A 25,568-nucleotide genomic window follows, 5' to 3' on the forward strand; every position below is an offset into this window, starting at 1 on the left:
AAACAAGAAGAAATAAATGTTGTAAGCCCTGTGGTCTGAATATATCATAATAATGAATAACAAATTTGGCACTGACAACCCAAATCAAACAAATTCATCCAGAAATGAAAAGTAGCCAAGGATAATTAGGTTAATGTGAAATTACAGTTTTAGAGAAGAATTTCAATTTGTTAATTAATAAGGATTATAGGAAACTATAATTACCTCATCACCTCTCATACCAAGGTATTTATGTTTCTGGGAAAACAAATCAGTGTCAATTGCTCGGTGAGTAAAGAATTAAAGAGAGGAAAAATTATTAAAAAATTTCTTTTTGGCAACAATGTGCACCTCTCACAGACTCCCATCTGTCCCTCCAGAGCAGCACAGTTTTTGGTTTCCCACTTAACAAGTTGTCCATATTCTCTAACTTTTGCTGCATAAACACCACTACATTTTTTTCTCTCTCTGATTCAAAGCATTCTTTCATCCTTAGACTAATGGAAGGTTACCATTAGTCTAAACTGAGGTCTGTGTGTCAGTTTCCTCAACAGTAAATCTTACTTTACAGGATTGATAAGCAGGCTTAAGAGTATTAAATCAATTAATATTTCTAAAGCATTTAGAACAATGGTTGGCACAGAGTAAGTGCTATGTAATCAACTATATAGTAGCTTATATATCATAAACATATTATGAGCTTAAATGGTAAGTATACAAATGTACATGTTTTACTAGTTAAAATACAATTAAAAAACTATTTTATATTCTAAGTCTAAAAATGAGCTAGAATATCACAGCAACTGGGATCTGACATGTACTATACATTAAACATCTAACACACAAAAAGCACAATTCTACCTAATTACTGGCTATGTTAATCTAGGTAATAGTATGTGATCTAAAACTAAAAGCGGAACCTTGAGAGACATCTATTTAAAACCCCTTTAATAACAGTACACTGCTTTCTTAGAGATGAAAAGGCTCTGGGGAGGTTATTTTAAATAATGCCAGTCTCTTCAAAAAAGTTGTCCAGAATTTTGAGTAGTTTTTTTCCTTAAGAAATTTGTCTGTAGCAAACAAAAGCACTCCAAAAATTCCACTGATGTGGGTATGTTTTCAAAAGCATCCCCAAATTATAATGATGATGATTAAAGGAAGTGGAAGAGTATAATCTAAAATCACATTTCAGCTTTGCTAAAATAAAGCTGTGGGAACAGGATAAGACACAACATTTATGAATAAATTATTGGTAAGCCTTCTCAGCTCTCGTTTTCTGAGTCTGAAACTTTTAAGAATCAAAACATGTTAACTATGTAATAACAGGGTCTTATGAAAATATTAAGTGAAAAAAGTAGACCACACATTGTATGCTCAGTGTGATTATAACTATTCAAATCTGTGAAATACCTCCATCCATTTATCTGCTCATCCATCTATAGATTAGAAAGCAGACTTAAGAATGAGAATGGCGGCTACATGGCACACAGCATTCCATTTTAAAGTGAGATTTGGGGGCTTCCCTGGTGGCGCAGTGGTTAAGAATCCGCCTGCCAATGCAGTGGACATGGGTTCGAGCCCTGGTCCGGGAAGATCCCACATGCCACGGAGCAACTAAGCCTGTGCACCACAACTACTGAGCCTGTGCTCTAGAGCCTGTGAGCCACAAATGCTGAAGCCTGCACACCTAGAGCCCGTGCTCCGCAACAAGAGAAGCCACCGCAATGAGAAGCTCGCGCACCGCAACGAAGAGTAGCCCTGCTCGCTACAACTAGAGAAAGCCGGCGCACAGCAACGAAGACCCAACACAGCCAAAAATAAATAAATAAAATAAATAAATTTTTAAAAAAATAAAGTGAGATTTATACCAAAACAATTTTTACATTTGCAACCATAACTGTCACCAAAGTAATAACCGGTTCATGCAAAAATTACCAATGGATTCACTGTTAGGGAAGAATAATATTCCAGAATAGGATACTCACACAGTCTCAAAGATAAATAATAAATACATAGGTTACTTATGAAGTACAAAGGGAAAAAGGTACCTTTAGAGTGAGGCAATCTGGTAAATCCTACCTTAACTAAGTGATCCAATTTAGCATCACCAATGATAGGACAACTCACAGCAATGCCTCCTGATGCTGTGCCTTCTCTGTAGTATTCTCGTCAGAAACGTTTAATCTGAATCTAATCATGTGGAAATGAGATAAATGCAAACTGAGGGACATTCTGCAAAATAACTGGCCTAGATTCTTCAGAAGTGCAATTTTCTAGGGAACTGTTCTACATTAAAGGAAATTAAAGAAACATGAAACCTAAATGCAATGCATGACGCTTGAATGGATTTTAGGAAGGAGGAAGTCCAATTATAACAGACATTACTGGGACAATTGTGGAAATCTGAATAAGGACTGTAATCATTCTAAATAGCACTATATTAACATTAATTTCCTGAATTTGATAATTGCATTGTGGTTATGTGAAATTAATGCCCTTGTTTTACAGGATTAAACTTAAGTATTTATTGGATTAAACTGAATTATGAGATTAATCTGAATGTTTGTAAATAACTCTCAAATGATTCAGGAAAAAAGAAAAAATATATAGTGTAAAACTAACATGGCAAGATGTTAGGAACAGATAAATTTAGGCTAAGGATACATAGGTATTCATTGTTTTTTCTTGCAATTATTTTAGGATTAAAATTTTTTTAAAAGAGCTGGGGCAAAAAATCCATCTTTGTTTAAAATTCTACATGATCCAGAATGGACTCCACTATAGTTAGAGTCACCAAATATTTACAAATAAGGCTAAAGAGGCAAAAAGCAAACATCTACTTTTAAGTAGCAATGATAACCTGTTAGTCCACATTTCCCTCAAAAACAATTAAGTTCACAGCAAGAAACCATTTCCTAGATGGAGAACTTAAGAAGTTTAAAGAACAATTCTTGGGAATTCCCTGGTAGTCCAGTGGTTAGGACTCAGTGCTTTCACTGCCAGGGTTGGGGCTCGATCCCTTGTCAGAGAACTAAGATCCTACAAGCCATGTGGTGTGGCAAAGAAAAAAAAAGAATTATTTTATTATTATATAGATGTAGTATATATAATCAGAAACAAATCTGAGTTATAATTTATAAAAAATAAAAGTCCAGAGGCAGAAGATACACTGCCTATATGTGGTGAACATAGAGGATTTACTTGCCAGAAAAAGTAACTGTTGCAAACCCTCAGAATTATTGCTCTATAATTGGACAGACAAGATCTACTATTCAGTAATTGTATTCAATAACCATTACTGAACACTGATTATGTGCCAGCGGTCCTGTACTTAGTGTGCATAAAGGGTAAGACAAAGTCCTTGCCTTGAAGAACTCAGCCTATAAAAGAGTCTCTTATCAATTATAACTTAATTTTTAAAAAATCCTCTATATGTCCTTATAAAATCCTTATTTAATTTCTAAATTTAGTCTAACTTAGTCTGTAGGCAACCTAGAGATCATTTGCAACTAGTATTTAAAAGCAATTATACTTTTCTACTTATTTTAAAAATCAATAATTTGCTTCCATAATATTTACAGGCCAAATTATTATTATTATTATTATTTTTTTTTTTTTTTTTTTTTTTTTTTTGCGGTACGCGGGCCTCTCACTGTTGTGGCCTCTCCCATTGCGGAGCACAGGCTCCGGACGTGCAGGCTCAGCGGCCATGGCTCGCGGGTCCAGCCGCTTCGCGGCATGTGGGATCCTCCGGGACCGGGGCACGAACCCGTGTCCCCTGCATCGGCAGGCGGACTCTCAACCACTGTGCCACCAGGGAAGCCCTACAGGCCAAATTATTAAACTTTATAATAAAGACTTTATTAGGACCCTACACAGAAGTTCCTTCCAAATAGACAAAAGTTTGAGGGAACAGGGAATCTTCCTCTGGCCTCTCCTCAGTCAAAGGCCTCTGCTAGTTTGAACCCTGACCAGGCAAGTTTCACTGCAGAAGCTGTCTTCAAGTACAATTAAATCAGGAGTCACGAAGAGCATATTGTCAATCTATGAATTTCGTTTGCTTGTTTTCTCTGGCTGAAAGAATTCATCAATCAATCTGAGATTCATCTCTTATTATGGGTTCTTATAAATTAAATCATAAATAACTCAGAATCTAAAAACTGTGACAATCCTGAATAATCTTAACCCCCGTAAAAGGATGTGTAAATCATAAAGGATCTGCTAAAGTTCAATTTTGTTTGTTTGTTGTTAATTAATTAATTAATTTATTTTTGGCTGTGTTGGGTCTTTGCTGCTGCGCACAGGCTTTCTCTAGTTGTGGCGAGTGGGGGCTACTCTTCGTTGTGGTGCGTGGGTTTCTCATTGCGGTGGCTTCTCTTGTTGCGGAGCACAGGCTCTAGGTGCATGGGCTTCAGTAGCTGTGGCACGTGGGCTCAGTAGCTGTGGCTCGCAGGCTCCAGAGCACAGGCTCAGTAGTTGTGGCACACAGGCTTAGTTGCTCCGTGGCATGTGGGATCTTCTTGGACCAGGGCTTGAACCTGTGTCCCCTGCTTTGGCAGGCGGATTCTCAACCACTGCACCACCAGGGAAGCCCCATAAAGTTCAAAGTTTTAAGAAAAGCTTAGGAACCCACAATTTTATGTCTGGGTGCCTGTAAGTAATTCTTAAATGGTTCACAAAAAAGATAAAGAGGATAAACATCGTGGAGACTCGTATTTTCCATTTCTGCTGAGAAGTACTGTATCACTTAGTTTAAATTGTCTGAGCAAAAGGTCCCACTTAAAGTGAGCATAACTGTTAATATATGCTGCTCTCTTTGGTATTTCTTTTCTCTCAGATTAAAGAGAGATTAAGAATGACTAAGGAATTAACACAACACTGTAAATCAACTATACTTCAATAAAATAAATTTAAAAAAAAATGACAAGGGAGAACCTGTTTGTTAACTGCAACAGTTGTAACTAAGTTTACAGAGCGCCTGACCTAAATGAAGCCTTTCTCTAACGCAAATTAAGTCGAGCCATCAGGATTCTGTATAACATGGGCTCTAGAACCACACCTGAACTTATACTATGCGCTAGAATTTACAGGAATTTAAAATATATATATATATATTGTGACCTTTCAGGTTAAAAGAGGTTTCAAAATGATTTACTCAACAGAGACTTTCATAGCTCATAAATGTTTCAAGTTACTCTTGGGAAACTTAGTTCATCACCTGAAAAAGTGATTTCACTTTCAACAAAAATAAATTTGAGTTTATGTTTAAGAAACAAAAACATCCATTTCTTCTACATAAAGCCTTTCGTTTGTCCTAAACCTGAGTTAAAACAGGAAATTCTATGGTCTATCAACCTATAAAACTATTTTCAGAAGAAACTTTTTTTTTTTACTATCTAGAAATATAGTTCTATAACTGAAATTAGCATCCTAATCACAGAGGTAATCTGAGGGATAATGTTCAAGCCCTGGGTATGTAAGAAGGTAGTGCAAGGAGGTAAAGAACGGGAGACGATGGCAGGAGATAAGCACAGGCTTGTACACGGCCCCTTCCGACCCTGCCTGTGGAAATGCCCTCTTCTGTCCCCCGTGAACACAGATGAGCTGGGACAGCTTCCGACTGTGATAAAACCATGTTTTTCCTAGAATCACTGTTTCTTCAATGGTGGGTTTTTTATTAAAAGAAGAACTATTCAAATGGATGGTAAGAAATTCAACTTGTATCAATACACAAATAAGTTTACTTAAAAACACCTCCGTTACATATTTTTAAAAGTTTCAGAATCTCTCCCCACCAGTGTCCATAACCTAGAATAGGTTCGCATGAAACCTGCAGTCCGACCTAGGAGAATCAATAAGTGATGGTCTAGGTACTTGCTCAGACATTTCTCTTGTCACCGAAGAGACAGTCACAAACAAAACACATCTCTTGCCTGGTTGAGTAGGAAGAATCCACATAAAAGAGCTTCATAAAACGTCTATGAAGGAGAACTGGTAATATCAGAAGAGTTCCAGCACTTCAATTGAATATAATTCTCTATTAGTCTTTTCTTGATTTAATTTCTGTAGCTCACGAAAACTTACTTCAATCTTGTTGAGCTCAGAGCAAATGCTTATCTAAAGAAAAAAGATCCAAAATAACTTTTACCATAACTTGTACATATGGATAAATTCTCCATAATTACTTAGGGCTATTCCAAGAAAAATTTTAATAAATTATAATTTTGGTGCTTTTTGGTTACAAACAGAATTCAGTATAATCAAATAATTATATACCTGGGATTTCACAAACTTGTAAAGACTTAACAGTAGCCTTTTTGCTTCTGGTATCATTACCACAACAGTAAAATTAGCATCTAGAAGTAGACATATCCAATCCATAATCTGAAGATAAACAGGAAAAGGAGTTAAGATTTTAAATTTAATTTTAGGTTAATTCATTTTACAAAGTCCATAATAATATCAAACAGTTATAAGAAAAAATAAGCCTTCTTTACAGAAGTCTGAACATTTTAGAGATGAAGGAATTTCTAAGCAATCTAAAAAGCCTCTTTTATGCTTTTATACTGGTCATTTTACAAGCATAATTGGATCTTTTCCATCAGATTAACCAGTAAAAAGAAAGCCACAGTGATATTTAATCCAAGGGAGAGCTAGCACTTTTTATTTTAAAAAATTCTTGATAACTACTCGCAGCTACAAAAAAAAGAACCCACTCATCTCCTATTCTGAAATATACACTATGACCCAAGAATAAGGTGTCATGTGTTATAGATAAGCTACCAAGAACTAAAATAAACTTATTTCTACACATTTATTAAAGTATCCTACATATTCTACACCTTCAAATGGTGTTGTTAACATGCAAATATCACTGTGAGGAAAAAGCATTAAGGAAACCAACTATCCATTTTCAGGGAGGGGGGAAAGCTGGTACCTATGTAACTCTCTACACCAGAATAAACTTTATATGTATCAAAGAGTTAAACAAAGAAAAGGAAAAGAAAGGTACTAGGGAAAGACAGGGTGGCTATGTTTACACTCTTAGAGTGGGAAGGGCCTTAAGCATGGGGTACCCAAAAAGAAGCCGTAAAGGAAAAGCTTTTGACAATTTTGACAGCATGAAAATTAAAAACCCATCTATGGCAAAAATTACACTTAAGCAAGTAAAAAAGAGTGATAGGAAAAAAGTATTTCTGATACACTTCATAGAAACAGAATAATTTCTCTTAATACATGAAGAATAATTTATAAGGCAAAATGAAAAAGACAGGAAATGCAATAGAAAAATTGGACAAAGAACCTGATTAGGCAGTACACAAAAAGGAATATAAATTGGCAAGAAATGATGGTCCACCTTTCTTATTATCGAAGAAATGCAAATTAAAATAAAACACTTATTTGTTACCTACTTGACTAGCAGAGAGTAAGGTCTCATATCTTGGTGGCCACAGTACCTCTTGTCACAACCCTTTGGAAAGGTAGCCTGGCATTTTTGAAACTAAAAATGCATGCACCCTTTATCTAGTAATTTCACTAATGGGAATTTACCCAACAGGTGTTTTCTCATAATATCCAAGAATATTTGTACAAAGATGCTCACTGAAAGTTTGTTTACAATAGCAAAAAACTGTAAGCAATTTAAATGCCAATCAATAGGGGACTAACAAATTAAGATTTTCTATAAAATCAAATAGTATGCAGTGGTTAAAAAGAATGTGGCAGATGTATATAGCCTGATTCAGAAAATGTGTAAAATTTAGCAATGAGTGAAAAAAAACAAGCTGCAGAATAGCATGCAGGTGATCTAATTTGCATGAGAAAGATAAGTTAAGGTACAGAAAGCAAATTTCTAGACATAAATGCAACTCTTAGTATTGGTTATCTCTAAGAGGGACTTGGGATTATTAGGTTATTAGGAGGACACTTATTATCACTCTCTCCCAACGAAGCTGAGGAAATTCTTGAAAAGGGTCACAATAAAGAATCAGGAATTTAAGGTGAATTTAAGTTCCTTAGTATAGAATTATGGCTCTAAAAAATCCATCTACCAAATTGAGTGATCCACTACAGTGGTTTGTGTACCTGGTGAGGGAGGAGGGTCGTAGGAACCACGAGACAGGGAGAAATCAGTTCCTGGATTCCAGATTCTGATACTACATATATAAAACCTTTTTTTTTTTAAACATATTTTTCCCAGCATCAGATCAAAATAAAAAGATTACCTCACCTGGTTCAGGGTTGGAGGGTGTATTCCAGGAAGAGTCATAGTAGCATTTTCACTACACTTTAGATAAAGGAAATACAAATACTGGAGAAATAGCTAGGCGGGGGGGAAAAAAGAACAATCACTTTGATAGAAAAATTTTCTCTATGTAAAGCTAACAAAGAGACTGGAAAGAATTTTAAGAGGCTACTGAATTTAACTGTATATCAAACAAATATGCTAGACATCAGGGGACACAAAAATGAATCAGATGCACTCCCTGCCATCAAAGAAGAGTTCATTTGGTTTGGGAGGGGTGGGTGAGGAGCTTATTTTGTTTGTAAATAATAAGTAGAGAAGAGAGAATCCTTCTCCGGGCAATTCTTTTTAGTTCCTACTCGTTTCTAACTTAGATGGATGAACCCGGCCTTCCGGTTTGGCACCAGGAACACGTCAAGCTCTGCCTCCCCCAGGTCCCTCTAGTCTCCCAGGCACGACGTTTCACCTTGAGGGCTGGGAAACCTCTTACTCAGATGGAAGAACTTTATAACCTTTCGCATGCCCTAGAAGCTGGGTAGAGTTAAGGAGCAACACTTGACCCAGAAGTAAACTCCTGCAGGATCCGTAAGAACACTCACAGTGATGTGTTGTGCTGGGATGCCCTTCAAATGAGGCAGAAGAAACGTCTCGCTATATGCTGAATGAAGAACTGCATTTCTACTTGGGAATAAAGGAAAATCTCATTTCAACCAATAAAGGCTTTTCTACTGAAATAATGAGTAATCCCCTTCCCCAATAACATTTTTCTAAATTTATACAAAAGTTCTACTTTTCTAGAAGAGTGCTATCACTGAACATTCTCCTCGTCACTAGAGATCATCTGGAATACTTCGCTATTATAGATAACTGGTGTTTATTCAGTATACTAATTTTTAGAAGTGATAGAGCTTCTATCTTAGTATAGCTTCTTAAATAAGATTTAAGTTGTTTGAACACAGCATTGAATGTAATCCATTTTCAAGTAGAAACTGAAAACAATTGAAAAAAAGAAAAGGAAAAAAACCACCTTCAATTATCTAATTACCCCTTAGTTTTTGCTTGGCATTTGACTACATCCCTGGGAAAGAGACAATACAAGGGAAACTGTTTCAAAGGATACAGTAGCGCTGCTCTTTCCCCTGTAACAGGGCAGGAAGCGCTCGCCTCTGTTGCAGCCTGAGGCTTCTCAATCAACTCCTGAGCACAGTTCTCACAGTTATCTTCTGCCGGGTTGAAACCATTTTGGAGAATTTCAGTTTGCTCTTCTATTTCTCCATCTTGTACGGTAGCAGTATAGTCAGAAACTGACTCCATATTGATATCTGTTTCTTGAAGACTGTCATCACCAATGCTATCATGTTAATTGAAAGCAGGAAATAATTCTTATCAGCAGTTGAACTTACTGGAAACTGTTTCATTTTCTAAGACTTCAAAGTTTTAGAAATAAAATAAAACAACAGATTAGAAATGCAGTGAAAGTAAAGGACCATCAGCTTCTAACTTACCTCAAGAAAATTTTTAAGCAAGCGCAGGTGACTGACTCAGGGATGTCAGGGAACTGCTGTAGGCAGAGCTGCAGGATCTGCACATCTGTCTTTTCTAAGGCAAGCTCCATTAAGCCAGGGCACAAGCTAAGACCAAAAACATGAATTATTTTTATATGTTAAGAAACTCTCAATTGCAAACACTTCATAAGGCTTTTTCAGAGTATGAAAATCAGAATTGCAAAAAACAAGGTCAAAAGAGTTATGTGTATAAAGTTTGGTGTACAGAAACATTTACCTGTACAGAAACATTTACCTGTAAGAAAGCACACACGTTTGGATAAGCTGCATCAGACAGTTCCGAGGATAAAATGATGGTTCTGCTTTATATCTTCCCAGAAGTCCTATTACTGCATCCCCAATAATAGTATGAAAGTGAGGGGTCCGCTTAACAGCCAAAAATTTACGTAGTTCTACTTCAATATGTTTTTCTGAATCTTTCTGAAAGGGCAGAAGTAAAGAGTTCAGTGTGGTACATTAATAAATGTCCCTCTGCACTTGAAAGTTCCTAGCATAACATTGTCTTCAACCACTAATAGCATTCATGCATTCCTGTGAAACTGGAGTTGATACTACCATTTACTGGACAAAGACAAAATACAAAGAAGAAAAAAAACCTCAAGGATTTAGAAATCAAAATTTCTAAGAAGCTAAATTACAAACATTCAATGCAAAGGTGAATGAGATATGAGGCCACCACCATCACACTGATCTCACAAAATGCTTAGTGAGAGTCAAATAAGCCAAAGCATCACTCTGACAAGCTCAATATACTATACAAATGTTAGCCATAGCTCTAAAAATGATCACAAGAGGAAGATGGAATAAAAAGTACATAGGATTTCTTCTGACCATGAGTTGATTTTTCGTATTTCTAATATTTTAAAATTTACCTGTATGGCTGCTAAGAGTTGTATGTATGGTGGAACCTCCGGCTGTACACTCACTTCAATTTTCCTTCTCCTTAACTGGAATTCAGTAAATTGATTAGGATCTCAAAACAACACAAAAGATGCAATAGACATTTAGAAGAATATAAAATGTCCCAAAGAGACTGGCACACTTTTGCTCTAATCACAAACTTTTTTTTTTTTTAATTTATTTTTGGCTGCATTGGGTCTTCATTGCTGCGCGCGGGCTTTCTCTAGTTGTGGCGAGTGGGGACTACTCTTCATTGCGGTGCGCAGGCTTCTCATTGCGGTGGCTTCTCTTGTTGCGGAGCACGGGCTCTAGGAATGTGGGCTTCAGTAGTTGTGGCATGCGGGCTCAGTAGTTGTGGCGCAGGGGCTTAGTTGCTCCGTGGCATGTGGGAACCAGACCAGGACTCGAACCCGTGTCCCCTGCATTGGCAGGCGGGGATTCTTAACCACTGCGCCACCAGGGAAGTCCATTCACAAGCTTTTTTAGGGGTTGGTTTTCTTATAGTGAAAAGTGGGTCTATTTTAACTTTTAACTTAATAAGGTTTTAAGTTTTTCATTTTTTAATAAATAAAATATCTATACTCAGGAAGGTATTATTACTAATTGTAAATTGGTCCATTTTTACACCTGCGTCTTACACACATGCCCATAAAAACTACTAGATGACATGTGTCACTTTCGGATAAGGGCTGTCAGGTTACTGGGTTCAAGCTTCAAATCACCCCATCATTAAGAGCAAGTTGTAAGAGTTGTACAAATATGAATTATTAAAATAATTCAGCCTGTTCTGTTTTTTAACATCTGTAGTAACATTTCTATTTCAACTACCAAACTTACGATTCTCTTTGACTGCTCTGAGTTCTGAGATTCAAGTCCATATCCCTGTGATGTTTCCCAGTTTACAAAATGAGTCATGGCATGAATGTCTAAGAAAACACAAAACACACAATTTCTGGAATTTTTTGACCTATTGGTATTTACCCAGCCAATCAATCAAACAAAGAATAAAACAACAACCACTCACGCACAATTCAAAAGCAGCTTTAAAGTCCATTTCATTCTACCAATAACCTCAGATCAGTAAGTCATAATATCCTAAAAGGCTATGTGCCCAACAGATGAGGCCACTGGTAAACCAAGGAGGGAAAAAGCATTACTGATTTTGTCTGCAGGACTTTCCCGTTGCCCCTAAAGTCAGAACACTGGCGTTCAAAACGCAGCGTGGCTCTTTAACCTGCAGCAGTATCTGCAATGTGGACTGTTCCCAAGGTAGCTTCCTGGACCAATAAAATCTGAATGAACACTGGTAAATTTCAACATTAAGAACAGGTTATGCAAACCGATAGCTGTGAAAATCTACATATCAAACTAGAAGTTTATAAAATGGTTTTTAGTAATAAAACATAAGTTCCTACCTGGATCTTGACTATGCTTGAGTTTTCCAAGAGCACCTGCTAATGATGACACCTCACACTTGTATGGAATTACAGTTAGAAATTTTCCATGTAGCATAAACAAATTTTCCCCATGATACCAGAGCTACAAAAAAGTTATCAAAAATGTAAGCAATCCTTTTTCTCTTCTAAGATCTGATTCAACAAAGCCATATAACTTATAACAATAACTTGTGGTGGAAGTAATCTTAATATAACAGAAAAGGATAAGGTGAAGTTAAGCAACTTTCCAGAATAATCTCATATGTTCAATTTATTAATTGAGGTAGGTTCACAAAGCTCTTATTTTTGCCCATGTCTGAATAAAGCGTAATTTAAAGATAATTTCTTTTGACTCGTAAAAATTCGATCAACACATATATTTAAAATAAATGAGTTGTTTAAAATAAATATTGTCAGTATTACACATCTATTAACGTGATACTCACAAAGCCTATTGTAACACAGGCAAACTGTTTTGATATACGAAATGAAAAAAGCAGAATTTAACAGTTTCTATCTCATGATCTCAATTATAAAACTGTAAAACTGAGACAGGTATATGAACAAAAAGCTCAAAGGAACATGGAAATCAAAAGTGAAGTTTGTTAGAGCAGTAGAATTGTGAACGGCTAATTTTGTGAAAATTACTTGTTTAAATATAAATTAGAATTCTATGCTAAGAAACATAGTCTCCTTATCGTCTAATTACAATGATCAACAACATCCTATATCTTGATTTATTTATATCTTATATTCACTAAACAACCAGTACTTACCGAGTACCTTTGTTAAGCACTGAAGATATGATGGAGAACAAAAAAGACAAGGTCCCTTGCCTCAGAAAGTTTATAGTCTGGTCACCTTAAATTTTAATTCTTTAAGTATTCTTATGTAATTCCATGATAACATTTAACATATAACCTAAAAGACTAATTTATTAGGCAAAGTAACAGCCCTTGGATATAGTTCAAAATACAAAAGTAAAAAGATCAAACCGAAGTGAGATTTAAAAGTTTTGTTAACTAGCTAACTGTTCTCTCCTGATCTACAATTAGCTTATAATTTAGTCTTTTGAAAGTGATAAACATAAGGAAACTATAAAAACAATAACCAAATTAAATATAATCTTGCAGGTAGAAAATATTTCTTAATTTATTTTAATCAAAGCTGACAAAATATTTAGATCCGAAGAGGTCTCTTCCCTTACAGTCTATTTGTCAGACACAAAAATAAGTACATTTGAAAAAAACCCCAAAGTGCAAAAACTTACTTGACCGCTGGTCCCTTGTGGTAACTCTTTTGAAGTCTGTAGTGTTTGAAATTTTGTATTCCATATGGAGAGGCATTCTATAAAATAAGACATACAAATTCAGAAGTTGGGACTTCCCTGGTGGTCCAGTGGTTAAGACTCCGTGCTTCCACTGCAGGGGGTGCGGGTCTGATCCCTGGTCAGGGAACTAAAGATCCCGCATGCCTCGTGGTGCAGCCAAAAAATTAAAAAAAAAAAAAAAAAAAAAAAAAAAAAGTCCCAAGTTCAGAAGTCAGCCAAATATAAATATATGGTGCTGGGGGGTGAGGAGAAGGGAGGGAGGGCGGAGGGAAGTCATAGTTAAACACATAGGTCTTGCTTTATTAAGAATAAAAATGAGTAATGAAGACAGAAATTCACAGACATGAGATCTCATGACAAGAAGTGGACACATGTGCAGGCAGGGGGCATATGGGAATCTGTGTACCTTCCCCTCGATTTTGCTGTGAACCTTAAACTTCTCTAAAAAAATAAAGCATTTTTTAAAAAAATTAATTTTCTATTGAAGTACAGTTGTTGCACAATATTACATAAATTACAGTTGTACAATACAGTGATTCACAATTTATAGTTATTATAAAATACTGGCTTATTCCCCATGTTGTACACATATGCTTGTAGCTTATTTTATACATAATAATTTGTACCTCTTACTCCCCTACCCCTATCTTGCCCCTCCTCCCTTCCCTCTCCCCACTGGTAACTACTAGTTTGTCCTCTGTATCTTTGAGTCTGCTTCTTTTGTTTTATTCACTAGTTTGTTGTACTTTTTAGATTCCACATATAAGTGATGTCATACAGTATTTGTCTTTCTCTGACTTATTTCACTTCACATGTCCTCCAAGTTCATCCATGTTGCTGCAATTGCAAAATTTCATTCTTTTTAATGGCTGAGTAGTAGTCCGTTATATATGTACACACACACACACACACACACACACACCCAAATATATATACACACATACATATATACACACCCACACCACTTCTTTACCCACTCATCTGTTGATGGACACTTAGGATGCTTTCCTTTCTTGGCAATTATAAATAATGCTGCTATGAACATTGGGGTCCAGGTATCTTTCTGAATTAGTTTGTTTTTTCAGATATATACCCAGGAGTGAAACTGCTGGGTCATATGGTAGTTCTACTTTTAGTTTTTTGAGAAACCTCCATACTGTTTTCCACAGTGGCTGCACCAATTTACATTCCCACCAACAGAGTACGAGGCTTCCCTTTTCTCCACATCCTCGTCAACACCTATTATTTGTGTTCTTTTAGTTGACAGCCACTCTTGACAGGTGTGAGGTGATATCTCCTTGTGGTTTTGCTTTGCATTCCCCTGATGATTAGCAATGTTGAGCATCTCTTCATGTGTGTGTTGGCCATCTGCATTTCCTCTTTGGAAAAATGTCTATCCAGTTCTTCTGCCCATTTTTCAATTGGGTTGTTTTTTTGACTTTGAGTTGTATGAGCTGTTTATATACGTTGGGTATTAATCCCTTATTAGTCATATCATTTGCAAATATTTTCTCCCATTCAGTAGGTTGTCTGTTTGATTTGTCGATGTTTCTTTTGCTGAGCAAAAGCTTTTAAAATTTAATTAGGCCCCATTTGTTTATTTTTATTTCCTTTGTGTTAGCAGACACATGCAAAAAACTATTGCTGTGATTTATGTTGGAATGTTCTGCCTATATTTTCCTCTTAAAAAAATAAAGTCGGGCTTCCCCGGTGGTGCAGTGGTTGAGAATCCGCCTGCCAATGCAGGGGACACGGGTTCGATCCCTGGTCCGGGAAGACCCCACATGCTGCAGAGCAACTAAGCTCGTGTGCCACAACTACTGAGCCTGTGCTCTAGGGCCTGTGAGCCACAACTACTGAGCCCGCGTGCCGCAACTACTGAAGCCCGCGCGCCTAGAGTCCGTGCTCCACAATGAGAGAAGCCACTGCAATGAGAAGCCCGCGCACTGCAACGAAGAGTAGCCCCCACTCGCCGCAACTAGAGAAAGCCCGCGTGCAGCAACGAAGACCCAACCCAGCCAAAAATAAATAAATAAATAAATAAATAAAATTTTAAAAAGAAAAAAAAAGAAAGTCAATACAGATGCTGCTATGGAAGGCTCTCTACGATATCTCAGGTAAGTGGATAAATTAAGGTGTACAACAGAGGATAACGTATGCTACCGTCTGTGTAAAAAGAGGAAGAAAAATAAGTAGTAGTATTTGCATATATTAAAAAAGACTCTGGAAAGAGACATGGGAAACTTTACTGAGGTTAGTGAGTTTTTGGGGGGTTAGAGCAGGAACTAGGGAGGGAGGATGGGGGTTGAGAGAAGAGAAGCACAGCTTGGTAAAGTGGTTAAAAGCCAGGACTTAAGAACGGTAAGATATATGGCGTAAGAGTCAACCTGCTTGGGTTGAACCCTAGTTCCACTACTTAGTTACCTAACATCTCAGTTTCTCATTTGTAAAATAAGGGTGATAATAACTGGACTTTCTCTCATAGGGTTGTTGGAGGATTAAATGACACAAATAATGAAATAATACAAGTAAAACACCTGGCACAAGACAGTATGCTGTAAGTGGTAGTTCCTACCTTAAAAAGAAACAAAACAAAATACACAAGGATGGCCATATCAAGTTTGTAGTCAATAGGGAGCCTGGCCTGAATAAAGCAGAGAGTTCTTGCTTTGAAATTGGGAGAAGAGACTGGAAAACATGGACAGGGTCTAGACTGTGGCGAGAGTTGAATGCTAAACCATAGATTTGGAGTTTTATAGTGTAGGCTGGGAGACCCCAATCTTGCACTGGCCAGGAACAACTGTGTCCTTCGTGGTAGACTACAATTGTGTGTGTGGAGGGGTGTTTGGGGGTGAGGAGGTGAGGTGATGATGAAAATCCTGCTCTGAAGTCACAGAGACAAAAGGCACACTAGAGCTTCCCTGGTGGCGCAGTGGTGGGGAGTCCGCCTGCCGATGCAGGGGACACGGGTTCGTGCCCTGGTCTGGGAGGATCCCACATGCCGCGGAGCGGCTGGGCCCGTGAGCCATGGCCGCTGAGCCTGCGCATCCGGAGCCTGTGCTCCACAGCGGGAGAGGCCACAGCGGTGAGAGGCCCGCGTACCGCAAAAAAAAAAAAAAAAAAGCCACACTAGTAGTCCCCAAATTTCAAGCTGTCCAAGACTAATGAATTTATATTCTGCTAAAATGTCACCAAGGTATGAATTCAATCCTCTACTGCAAGTCTTACCAATGTTTCCAATGCCTACAGGCTGGCACAGGTATTTGCAGTTTTTATTTAAGACACTGGTGACAAGCAAGGTAGTGAGTGATATAGGAAATGTTTTAGAGAAACTGATCAAGGCAAGATGAAGTCAAAGACCTATTCAAGAATTAGGAAGCTACAGTGAAAGAGAGAGTGAATTAGGGTGGTAATAAATAAATGAAAAAGAAAGAGGAGACTTAAAAGTACACTTTGATGGAAAAAATCCAAAGGACTTCTTAACTGATTGGATTTTAGTTACCCTTAGAAGCTGATAGTGGTGGTCCCAGGACTGCTACGTGATCTTGATCCAGGATGGTGAGTGCAACACCACTTCGAGCATTGCCAGACACCACGGACTTGAGCAACAGTGATCGAACTACCCTCTGATTTTTTTCTGGGTCACTTGGATGTATTGGTATCAAGGTTTCATATACACATCCATCAGAGCCTGTTGGAAACAAGTATTTATTGTTCATTATTGGATAAATGATAGTTCTATATCTGTTACAGTTAAATGTACTAAGTTGTTAATAAGATTTTACCAATTTGATAGAGAATCCAACCAGAAAAATAAACAAATGTAATAATCACATCACTCTATGCTTTCCCATAAAGAATATACTACAAACCTAAAGTTGATAGAGGAGAAATATTAATAAAAATCTCAGTAAGATATGTCATGATAGCCATGAAATAAAAATTGTAAATATCTGTAATAACTTAAAATATAAGGGGACTGCCAGGAATACAAACAATTCAGTCAGTAAAAGGCTATATCTCTTATTAGAAATTAATTAGCATTCTGGTCTAAATATTACATTTCTTGTTACTCCAGCACCCTAAAACCTTATTAAATTGCTGGGTTTTGTAGGTCAATTGTATTTTTGGCAAGTTCATGTGGTTCTAGCTATGTTACATGAAGATTTTACGACCCTTTGGTTCAGATTCCCTTACTTCAATGTTCAAAAGCTAAAACATAACTCACAAACTTCTGTGTAACAATTAATATGTACTATAGATTAAACTTTAAGAAAACCAGTCCCTCTTAAGCAAAGGTATTAAGTGGATTCCAATGACACTCTAGACATGATAAAGAAGGGAGCCTTTTTCTTAACAGCCACTGCAAACGTTTGCACATTGAAAAACTTCACAAAGATTTTAAACTGTGATAACATGAAAATGTTTCCTAAATACTGCTGTTTCTTCCTCCTTTAACCTTCCCAAAACAACTTAAAAAGAAGCCATAAAGGGCTGGGGGGAGAGAAGACCACAAAGGCATTTTTCCCCCCTAGATGCATAAGACCGGGATTAAACCTCAGAGCATTAGGTAGAGGTAAACTCCAAGGCATTAAAAAAAATCTGTAAAATGGTGGCTAGTAAGAGTCCAAGACTGCTCTGTTAGTGTCCTTTACCCACCTGTCTCTGTCACTGTTCAAAGAATGGCACACTACAGGTTGGAAAAGAGGAATGGGGAGGCCATGCAGTACCAACCTTAGGTATTTCATGGTTCACTAATTACAATATCAAAAAAACTGGACTTATCATAATAAAGAGTGATTTTTCCTTTTTTACTGGTATTATATTATTTATTGCTTATGATAAAGTTTTAAGACATAAAATTTACCTGCAGAGAATTACTGACCTAATGCATGACTAGACATGGCAAAATGCAAAAGTGAAGGCATAAATGCTTGTAAGGAAGCATGGAAAGGGAAATATTACAACAGAAAACTGTGAAAACTGAAGACTCGAACTTAAAACACTATCCTGTAATACCCCTTTATTTATAAACTCTGAAAGCTTAAAAAAATACTTACTTAATGACATCAGAGAGATGAATTTCCGATCCACAGATGTACTAAAACTCTGTGTAACCGATTTTTCTTCTTGTCCAAGTAAAAGTGTGTATTTGCTTAGGATACGTGAGTTAAACTTTTGTACATAAGCAAAGTAATTTCCATGCTGGAAAAAAAGTTATTTTATTTTAAAAATATTCCCATTTCCACCAACTATATTTAAATGTTGAGACCAGTTGTTGCCCCACTGTAATTACTTTAATGAGTGCTTAAAAACCTCTTGCCCAATTAAATTTAAGAAGTTTTAAAAAATATTTAATTCAGGCATAGAAATAATTATAATAGATTTTTCAGTATTTTAAAAATATATAAAAATTTTCTGAAAGAAATACCAAAGTCCAATTTTAGTTTTAAAAATCATACAGATGACTCTGAAATATCAGAAAATGGGCCAGGAATTAAAGATATCACTTACTTTTTCAGTAATAAAAATCAGCACAGGATGCCTAAATACCATAAAAAACTTTGTCCACCTAAAAAAAGAAAAATTATAAAATGCAAAATCACCAGTTGAAACACACCATCAATCTAAATTTAAGAGATTATCTTTTATTAAATATTTTTTAGAGCCAGAGAGGTAGCAGAGAACACTTAATTCAGTGTTTCAAAATATCTACCACAGGGACCTAGAAGGCGTTCCTCGGTCAAATGCATCTCTGGATTAAATGCAAGTTGCTGAGCTTCCCAGAACTTTAAAGACAATAACGTGAACTATAAAGTACCAAGGGCGTGTAAGACAAGATGCGGTGTTCCCCAAACTTAATTGACCCACCTCTCCTTTTTTCAGAGTCATTTTGGGGCCTAGTGTTCTCAGGAAAACATTAGCATCTCACCTGCCTTCTTCAAGTGACAGCGGGAACTGAGGCACAGGGAGGGTGAGGGGCCTGTAACCAAGGCTGCACAGCCATCTTCTGGCAAAGTGGGGATTAGAACCCAGATTCTCTACCTGTATCTTTTTGCGTAAAGATTTCCTCCAAATACAGTTGCTCACACTTTAGAGGCGTTCATTGGGTCTAAGATATAACTGGTCACTGTCCACATTGTTGAGTGATTACGTACAAGTCTTTGCTTGGACCTTTAAAGATTTAGTTTACATCAATCAGGTGGGCCTGGAGGGGCAGCAAGTTAACGAAACAGGAAATGGGATGAAAGAATAGGGATTGGATAGATGTAAAACTGTGAGATTTCCTTCTATCATTTGTGCGAGTCATTGCCCAAGTTTTATTCCAGAATCTGGGAAAGAAGAGGTCTCAAAGCACTATCCTGATTCCACTAACAACAAGCTGCACATTTCTTCAGGCGAAAGGGTTCTGACCTTGGCAGTCAGGGCTATATGACAGAAGATTCTGGTCTTGTGGGATTACTCACTTAATTTTCAAATAACTGACTATCCAGTTCTGTTATTAGGACAGGACTCATTTGACCCCAGTTTCCTCAATCACTTATCATGCCAGAGGCTTTTGAGGGATGTGATTTTGGCTACTGTCTTACAGACGGTTTTCAATCAGCTTACTTTTATCATGTTTATAATCAAAATACTTTTGAACAAGGCAAAGAATATTATAAAAAACACAGAGTGCATTTTCTTTTTTGGTAAAAATTACAAGTATTAGAACTTACTTAATCACTTCTTCATCAGAGATAACAGTTTCAATTTTCTGCTGGGGCTCTGCAAGCAAGGCCTCTAAACCACGAACGGCACCTTCCTTGAACAGCACCAAGGGTTCTGTCCCCTGTATTGAATGTATCCTATATACCTCAGCGGACAACTAGAACATAAAAACATTTAAATTTTTATTCTAAAGGAACTGCCACCTAATAGAATCAGGACCTTTATAGAAGGCTTATCTTTAAGGGACTGATTTGCTTTCATTTTTATTCAATTTTGTTTCATAATTATATATGGTTCCAAAGTTAAATCTAACATAAAATACATTCAGAAGTCTAACTTTTGATCCTATTCTCTATCCTCTCCCCTGCTCACCCCCATAAGTAATCACTTTTATTCATTTTTGGTTTATCTTTCCACTGTAAATACTGGAGGTTAGGCTATAACCTGGGTCTCTCAAAACTGGAGGTGAGGAGAGGTACAAACAAAGGCACTAATGCAGAGTTATCAGTGGTTCTGGTACTAGAAAAAGAAAGATGCCATATATAAATACATGGGCTACACACATATATATATGTTTGTGTGTGTGTGTGTATGTGTGTATGTATGTATGTATGTATATATAGCCTGCAAGCCCAGGAAAAGAAGTTAACACCATATGTAGGATTAAAAAAACAACAACAAAAAAACCCATTGCGTAAAATTCAGGATCGTGTTACTTCAGGGTAAACAAAATGACTGGAGCCAGGCAGCAGCACAGGTAGCTGGCTAGAGGTTTCAAGGGTCCGGGTGACAACTGCGGTTGTATGTGAATCAGCTCTGTTGTGAACCAATTCTAAAATATGCCAATTGTATTTAGAGTTAGACATTTAGAACCATAAAGAACTTTCAAGATTAACCTAGTTAGAGATCTTCATTTTATAAGACAAAGTTAATTAACATATTTTAGATCATTAGGAGAAAAGGCACAGTTAGTTAGTCATGGTTCTTTTTCACTGCAGTATGTGCCACCTTTAAAATGTATAATGCATAAAACTTGCAGGGTCTGTTCTACCTATTTTTTTTTTTTTTTTTTTTTTTTGCGGTACACGGGCCTCTCACTGTTGTGGCCTCTCCCGTTACGGAACACAGGCTCCGGACGCTCAGGCTCAGCGGCCATGGCTCACGGGCCCAGCCGCTCCGCGGCATGTGGGATCCTCCCAGACCGGGGCACGAACCCGAGTCCCCTGCATCGGCAGGCGGACTCTCAACCACTGCGCCACCAGGGAAGCCCTGTTCTACCTATTTTAAGAAAGGGAACAATGAAGTTCATTTGCTCTTGCAAGGGACACACCACAAACATTTAAACTCATGGAAATAACTATAAATGTATCATTCATGAATTATTTAAATCCTCAACCTTATATGAAAATAACATATCATGTAACATTTTCTAACATATTAACTCATAAATTGAGACATTTTACCAAGATACACTGTAGGATAGCTAGAATGAAAAACTGGTTATAACCTTTATGTCATGTTCACAGACACTTTAAGATAAATAACTGCTACATTACAAATTATTCCGTCTCACCTATAAACTAAATAAATATGTTGGAAAATCCAAAGACTTACTGTTGCTTTAAATACTTTATCCAGGTTTACGTCTTCATTATTCCATATTCTCAAGACCTGAAATAAAAACATACAAGTTAAAAAAGCATTCCAATTTCCATTTACATACAACATGAATAGTTAATAAATCAAAATTTGATTTGTTTTGTATATATTATATTAAAGTTTTAGAACTCACCTTATTATCATGTACAACAATATACTCTCCAGTCTGAAAGTTGCACACAGCTGGACATGTTATAATTTGACCTTGTTTCACTGACCAGCTCCCCAAGGGTTTCTGATCAGAAACCTAATGAAATGAACATACAATATTCAAAAAGTCAGTTTCAGACATTAAAGCAATTAAATTTACATTTGAAAGAAATCATTAAAATGATAGCATTTAACAAATCTCCTAAATTAAAAAAATAGCTAGTCACAAAAAGACAAACACTATGTGGATTCCACTTAAGACAGAAAGTAGAATGGTGGTTGCCTGGGGTTGGGGAATTTGGGAGTTGTTATTTAATGAGTACAGAGTTTCAGTTTTGCCAGATGAAAAGAGTTCTGGAGATGGATGGTGGTGATGACTGCACAACAATGTGAATATGTGTACTTAATACCCTGAACTGTACACTTGTAGTCATTAAGACAGTATATTTTGTCATGTGTACTTTACTACAATTAAAAAAAAACTTTAGGGCTTCCCGGGTGGCGCAGTGGTTGAGAGTCCGCCTGACGATGCAGGGGACGCGGGTTCGTGCCCCGGTCCGGGAGGATCCCACATGCCGTGGAGCGGCTGGGCCCGTGAGCCATGGCCGCTGAGCCTGTGCGTCCGGAGCCTGTGCTCCGCGACGGGAGAGGCCACAGCAGTGAGAGGCCTGCGTACCGCAAAAAAAAAAAAAAAAAAAAAAAAAACTTTAAAAGAGTAGTTAAAATGAAAATATAAATTCCTAAAATGAAAAAAAGTAAATTAATATCGGCACTTTGATAATGAACAATATTAGTATATTTTAAAAATTGATGCAGTTGTACCCTTGAACAGGGGCATGAGAAATAGAGTAAGGATAGATGGAATCATGCCAATTCTAATCAGCCACTCTATTCCTATGCAAGAACTGCAAAAAGTCCACTTGACAGCCAGGTAAAAACCAATGGTGTCTTCAGAAGCAACAAAACAAGCAAACAGTATAGTGTACTGTTGGCAACCTGTTCCCCAAACTTCAAAGCAGACAGTTAGCTTTTTTTTTTTTAAATTGAAGTATAGCTGCTGCACAATATTATAAGTTACAGGTGTACCATCTAGTAATTCAGTTTTAAAGGTTATACTCAAAAAAAAAAGTTATGCTCCACTTAATAGTTATTATAAAATATTGGGTATATTCTCCCTGTTGTACCATATATCCTTGTAGCTTATTTTATACATAACTGTTTATACCTCTTACTCCCCTATCCCTATTTTGCCCCTCCCCCCTTCCCTGTCACCACTGGTAACCACTAGTTTGTTCTCTATATCTGTGAGTCTGCTTCTTTTTTGTTATAATCACTAGTTTGTTGCAGTTTTTAGATTCCACACATAAGTGCTGTCACAGTATTTGTCTTTCTCTGACTCACTTCACTTAGCATAATGCCCTCCATGTTGCTGCAAACGGCAAAATTTCATTATTTTTTTAATGGCTGAGTAGTATTCCATTGTATAGATATACACCACTTCTTTGTCCATTCATCTATTGATGGACGCTTAGGCTGCTTCCATATCTTGGAATGGAAGATAATAAATAATAATAAATAATGCTGCTATGAACACTGGGTGCATGTATCTTTGCGAATCAATGTTTTTGTTTTTGGGGTTTTTTTTTGGATATATACCCAGGAGTGAAACTGCTGGGTCATATGGTTGTTCTATTTTTAGTTTTTTGAGAAATCACCATACTTTCTTCCATAGTGACTGCACCACTTTACATTCCCACCAACAGGGTACAAGGCTTCTCCTTTCTCCATGTCCTCACCAACATTTGTTTTTTGTGTTCTTTTTGATGACAGCCATTCTGACAGGTGTGAGGTGATAGCTCATTGTGGTTTTGGTTTTCATTTCCCTGATGGTTACCGATGTTGAGATACCCAACTTCTTAAAGACACAGAAAACTGTTCAGCAGCTCACATAAAAAGAATTACTTTCTATGGAACCACTAAAAGCAAAGTTTAGAAAATGTGCTAAAGCAGTCCTTAGGCTAAATGGGGGCGGGGTGTGTACACTTCAAGGGACGCAAATCCAGGATTCACAGGGTGAACCATAGCTAGAAACAGGTCACTCGGAATTAAGATGCCTACTAAGCTGCCAAGAAAGCAAAAAGCCAAAATAAAACACCGACAAAACTTTCCCCCTAATGAGTGGGTAAGAAGCGTACGGACACAAGGCTAAAGCACTGTTCTGGCAGTGACATCTTCTCCCACCCAACCAATCTCCGTTCAACCCTTCTGCGGGCAGCTGGGGTGAAGAGACCCCAGAAGGGGATCTTAGCAAGGATACCTCCGGGAGATATGAAGCGACAGCACAGGTTTCCTTTCCTTTCCGAATCTAGCCCACGTGCACTTAGACGCTCTGCCGCCTGCAACTCGGAAATATGCCTCTCCGAAACAACCGAGTCAGATTCTAGACCTCATTCAGCGTCCCAAAAAGGCCACAACGGCTCTCCGCTAAGCCCGCTGAAAGATATCTTTCCAAAGCTGTGAGAAACCTGAGGTTCCGGCTCCGAACTCAGAAAGGGGCGAGACAGCAGCGGGGGCGCTCCTATCCTATCGTTCTCACCTTATAGAGGATGACGGTCCTGCCGCTGTCCGTCACTAGAAACTGGTCTGTTTTGTCGCTCTGCTCCACTCCAAGGGGTCCGTCAGGTCCGGAACCCAGCGGTACCGCAGCCAAAGTGAACCCTTCCTCCAAGGCTGCCATTTTGGTCCAACTTACGGAAGGCCGCGCGTCCGTCCCGGCAGGCTTCGCGCTTTCTCTCGTGAGAACTGGATTAGTTCTCGCCGACTGGATTAGTCACTCGCTAACTGAGATACCTGCTCGCTGAGCCTGCGACCTCTGGCGGGTGGAGATCGCTAGCGGCGCTGCGGACGCCGTCGGGTAGGCGGGGCCTGGACTTTGCGTCTAGACTCCGCCTCCCAGGCCACACCACTGAGTCCAGGTGTACTGCTCTAGACAGGGAAGAATGGGCGGGCGGGGGAGATCTTACCTGTTAGGTACTGCATCCGCTGCCCCTTATTCAGCTACGGACTTGAGAGGCTGAAGGATGAGCGTGGCAAGTGGCCGACTATAAATAAACTAGATTTTTTTTAGTTGAAGCGAACTCTCTAGGAATTACTAACACGGCTTCATAGAACAGTGTCCCAAAGGAAAAATATTTCTCTCTTCAGATTAACTCTTCATAACGTGCTGTACCTAACTGAAATGCCTAATACCCCCTGCTTCTCAGAACCCGCCACAAAGGTCTAGTCTCTGCGGCCTTTTGGGCCTCTCAGGTTGTCTGTCCCCCATGGCTCTCTGAGCACCCGCGGGGAAATCTCTCCAGCTTACAGGAAATTCAGACTTGTCTGATGAAGCAGGTGACGTTCAAGATCCCTCTGGGCAATTTTTGACAAGACCATTTTTGGGAGAGATTTTTAAGATAAACATGACTGATTCAATCAATAATATAAAAACTCAAAAAAGATAAATTATGCATGTTCTTAGGGCGAAACCATGTAAATAGGCAATTATTAACAGATATGTACTATGTGCTGCATCACAAAGCAAAATGCCTCCA

At 37.8% G+C, this 25,568-nt stretch overlaps 1 protein-coding gene across 1 annotated transcript; it reads right to left on the bottom strand.

Annotated features, from left to right (window-relative positions):
* Positions 1–5,697: 5,697 nt before the first annotated feature.
* NOL11 (nucleolar protein 11) lies at positions 5,698–24,741 on the bottom strand. Its single transcript, XM_082602734.1, has 18 exons — positions 24,572–24,741; positions 21,959–22,072; positions 21,781–21,837; positions 20,175–20,323; positions 18,970–19,027; positions 18,516–18,660; positions 16,958–17,146; positions 13,396–13,472; positions 12,105–12,228; positions 11,527–11,615; positions 10,662–10,736; positions 10,025–10,209; positions 9,730–9,855; positions 9,345–9,575; positions 8,824–8,902; positions 8,210–8,302; positions 6,256–6,363; positions 5,698–6,096 (listed from the first exon to the last, which is right to left on the bottom strand). Exons 1-18 carry the CDS (start codon positions 24,710–24,712, stop codon positions 5,980–5,982), a joined length of 2,157 nt encoding a protein of 718 aa, XP_082458860.1. The 5' UTR covers positions 24,713–24,741; the 3' UTR covers positions 5,698–5,979.
* Positions 24,742–25,568: the final 827 nt, after the last annotated feature.

Source organism: Mesoplodon mirus, assembly GCF_964341445.2.
Source record: "Mesoplodon mirus genome assembly, chromosome: 18".
Classification (NCBI taxonomy): Eukaryota; Metazoa; Chordata; class Mammalia; order Artiodactyla; family Ziphiidae; genus Mesoplodon; species Mesoplodon mirus.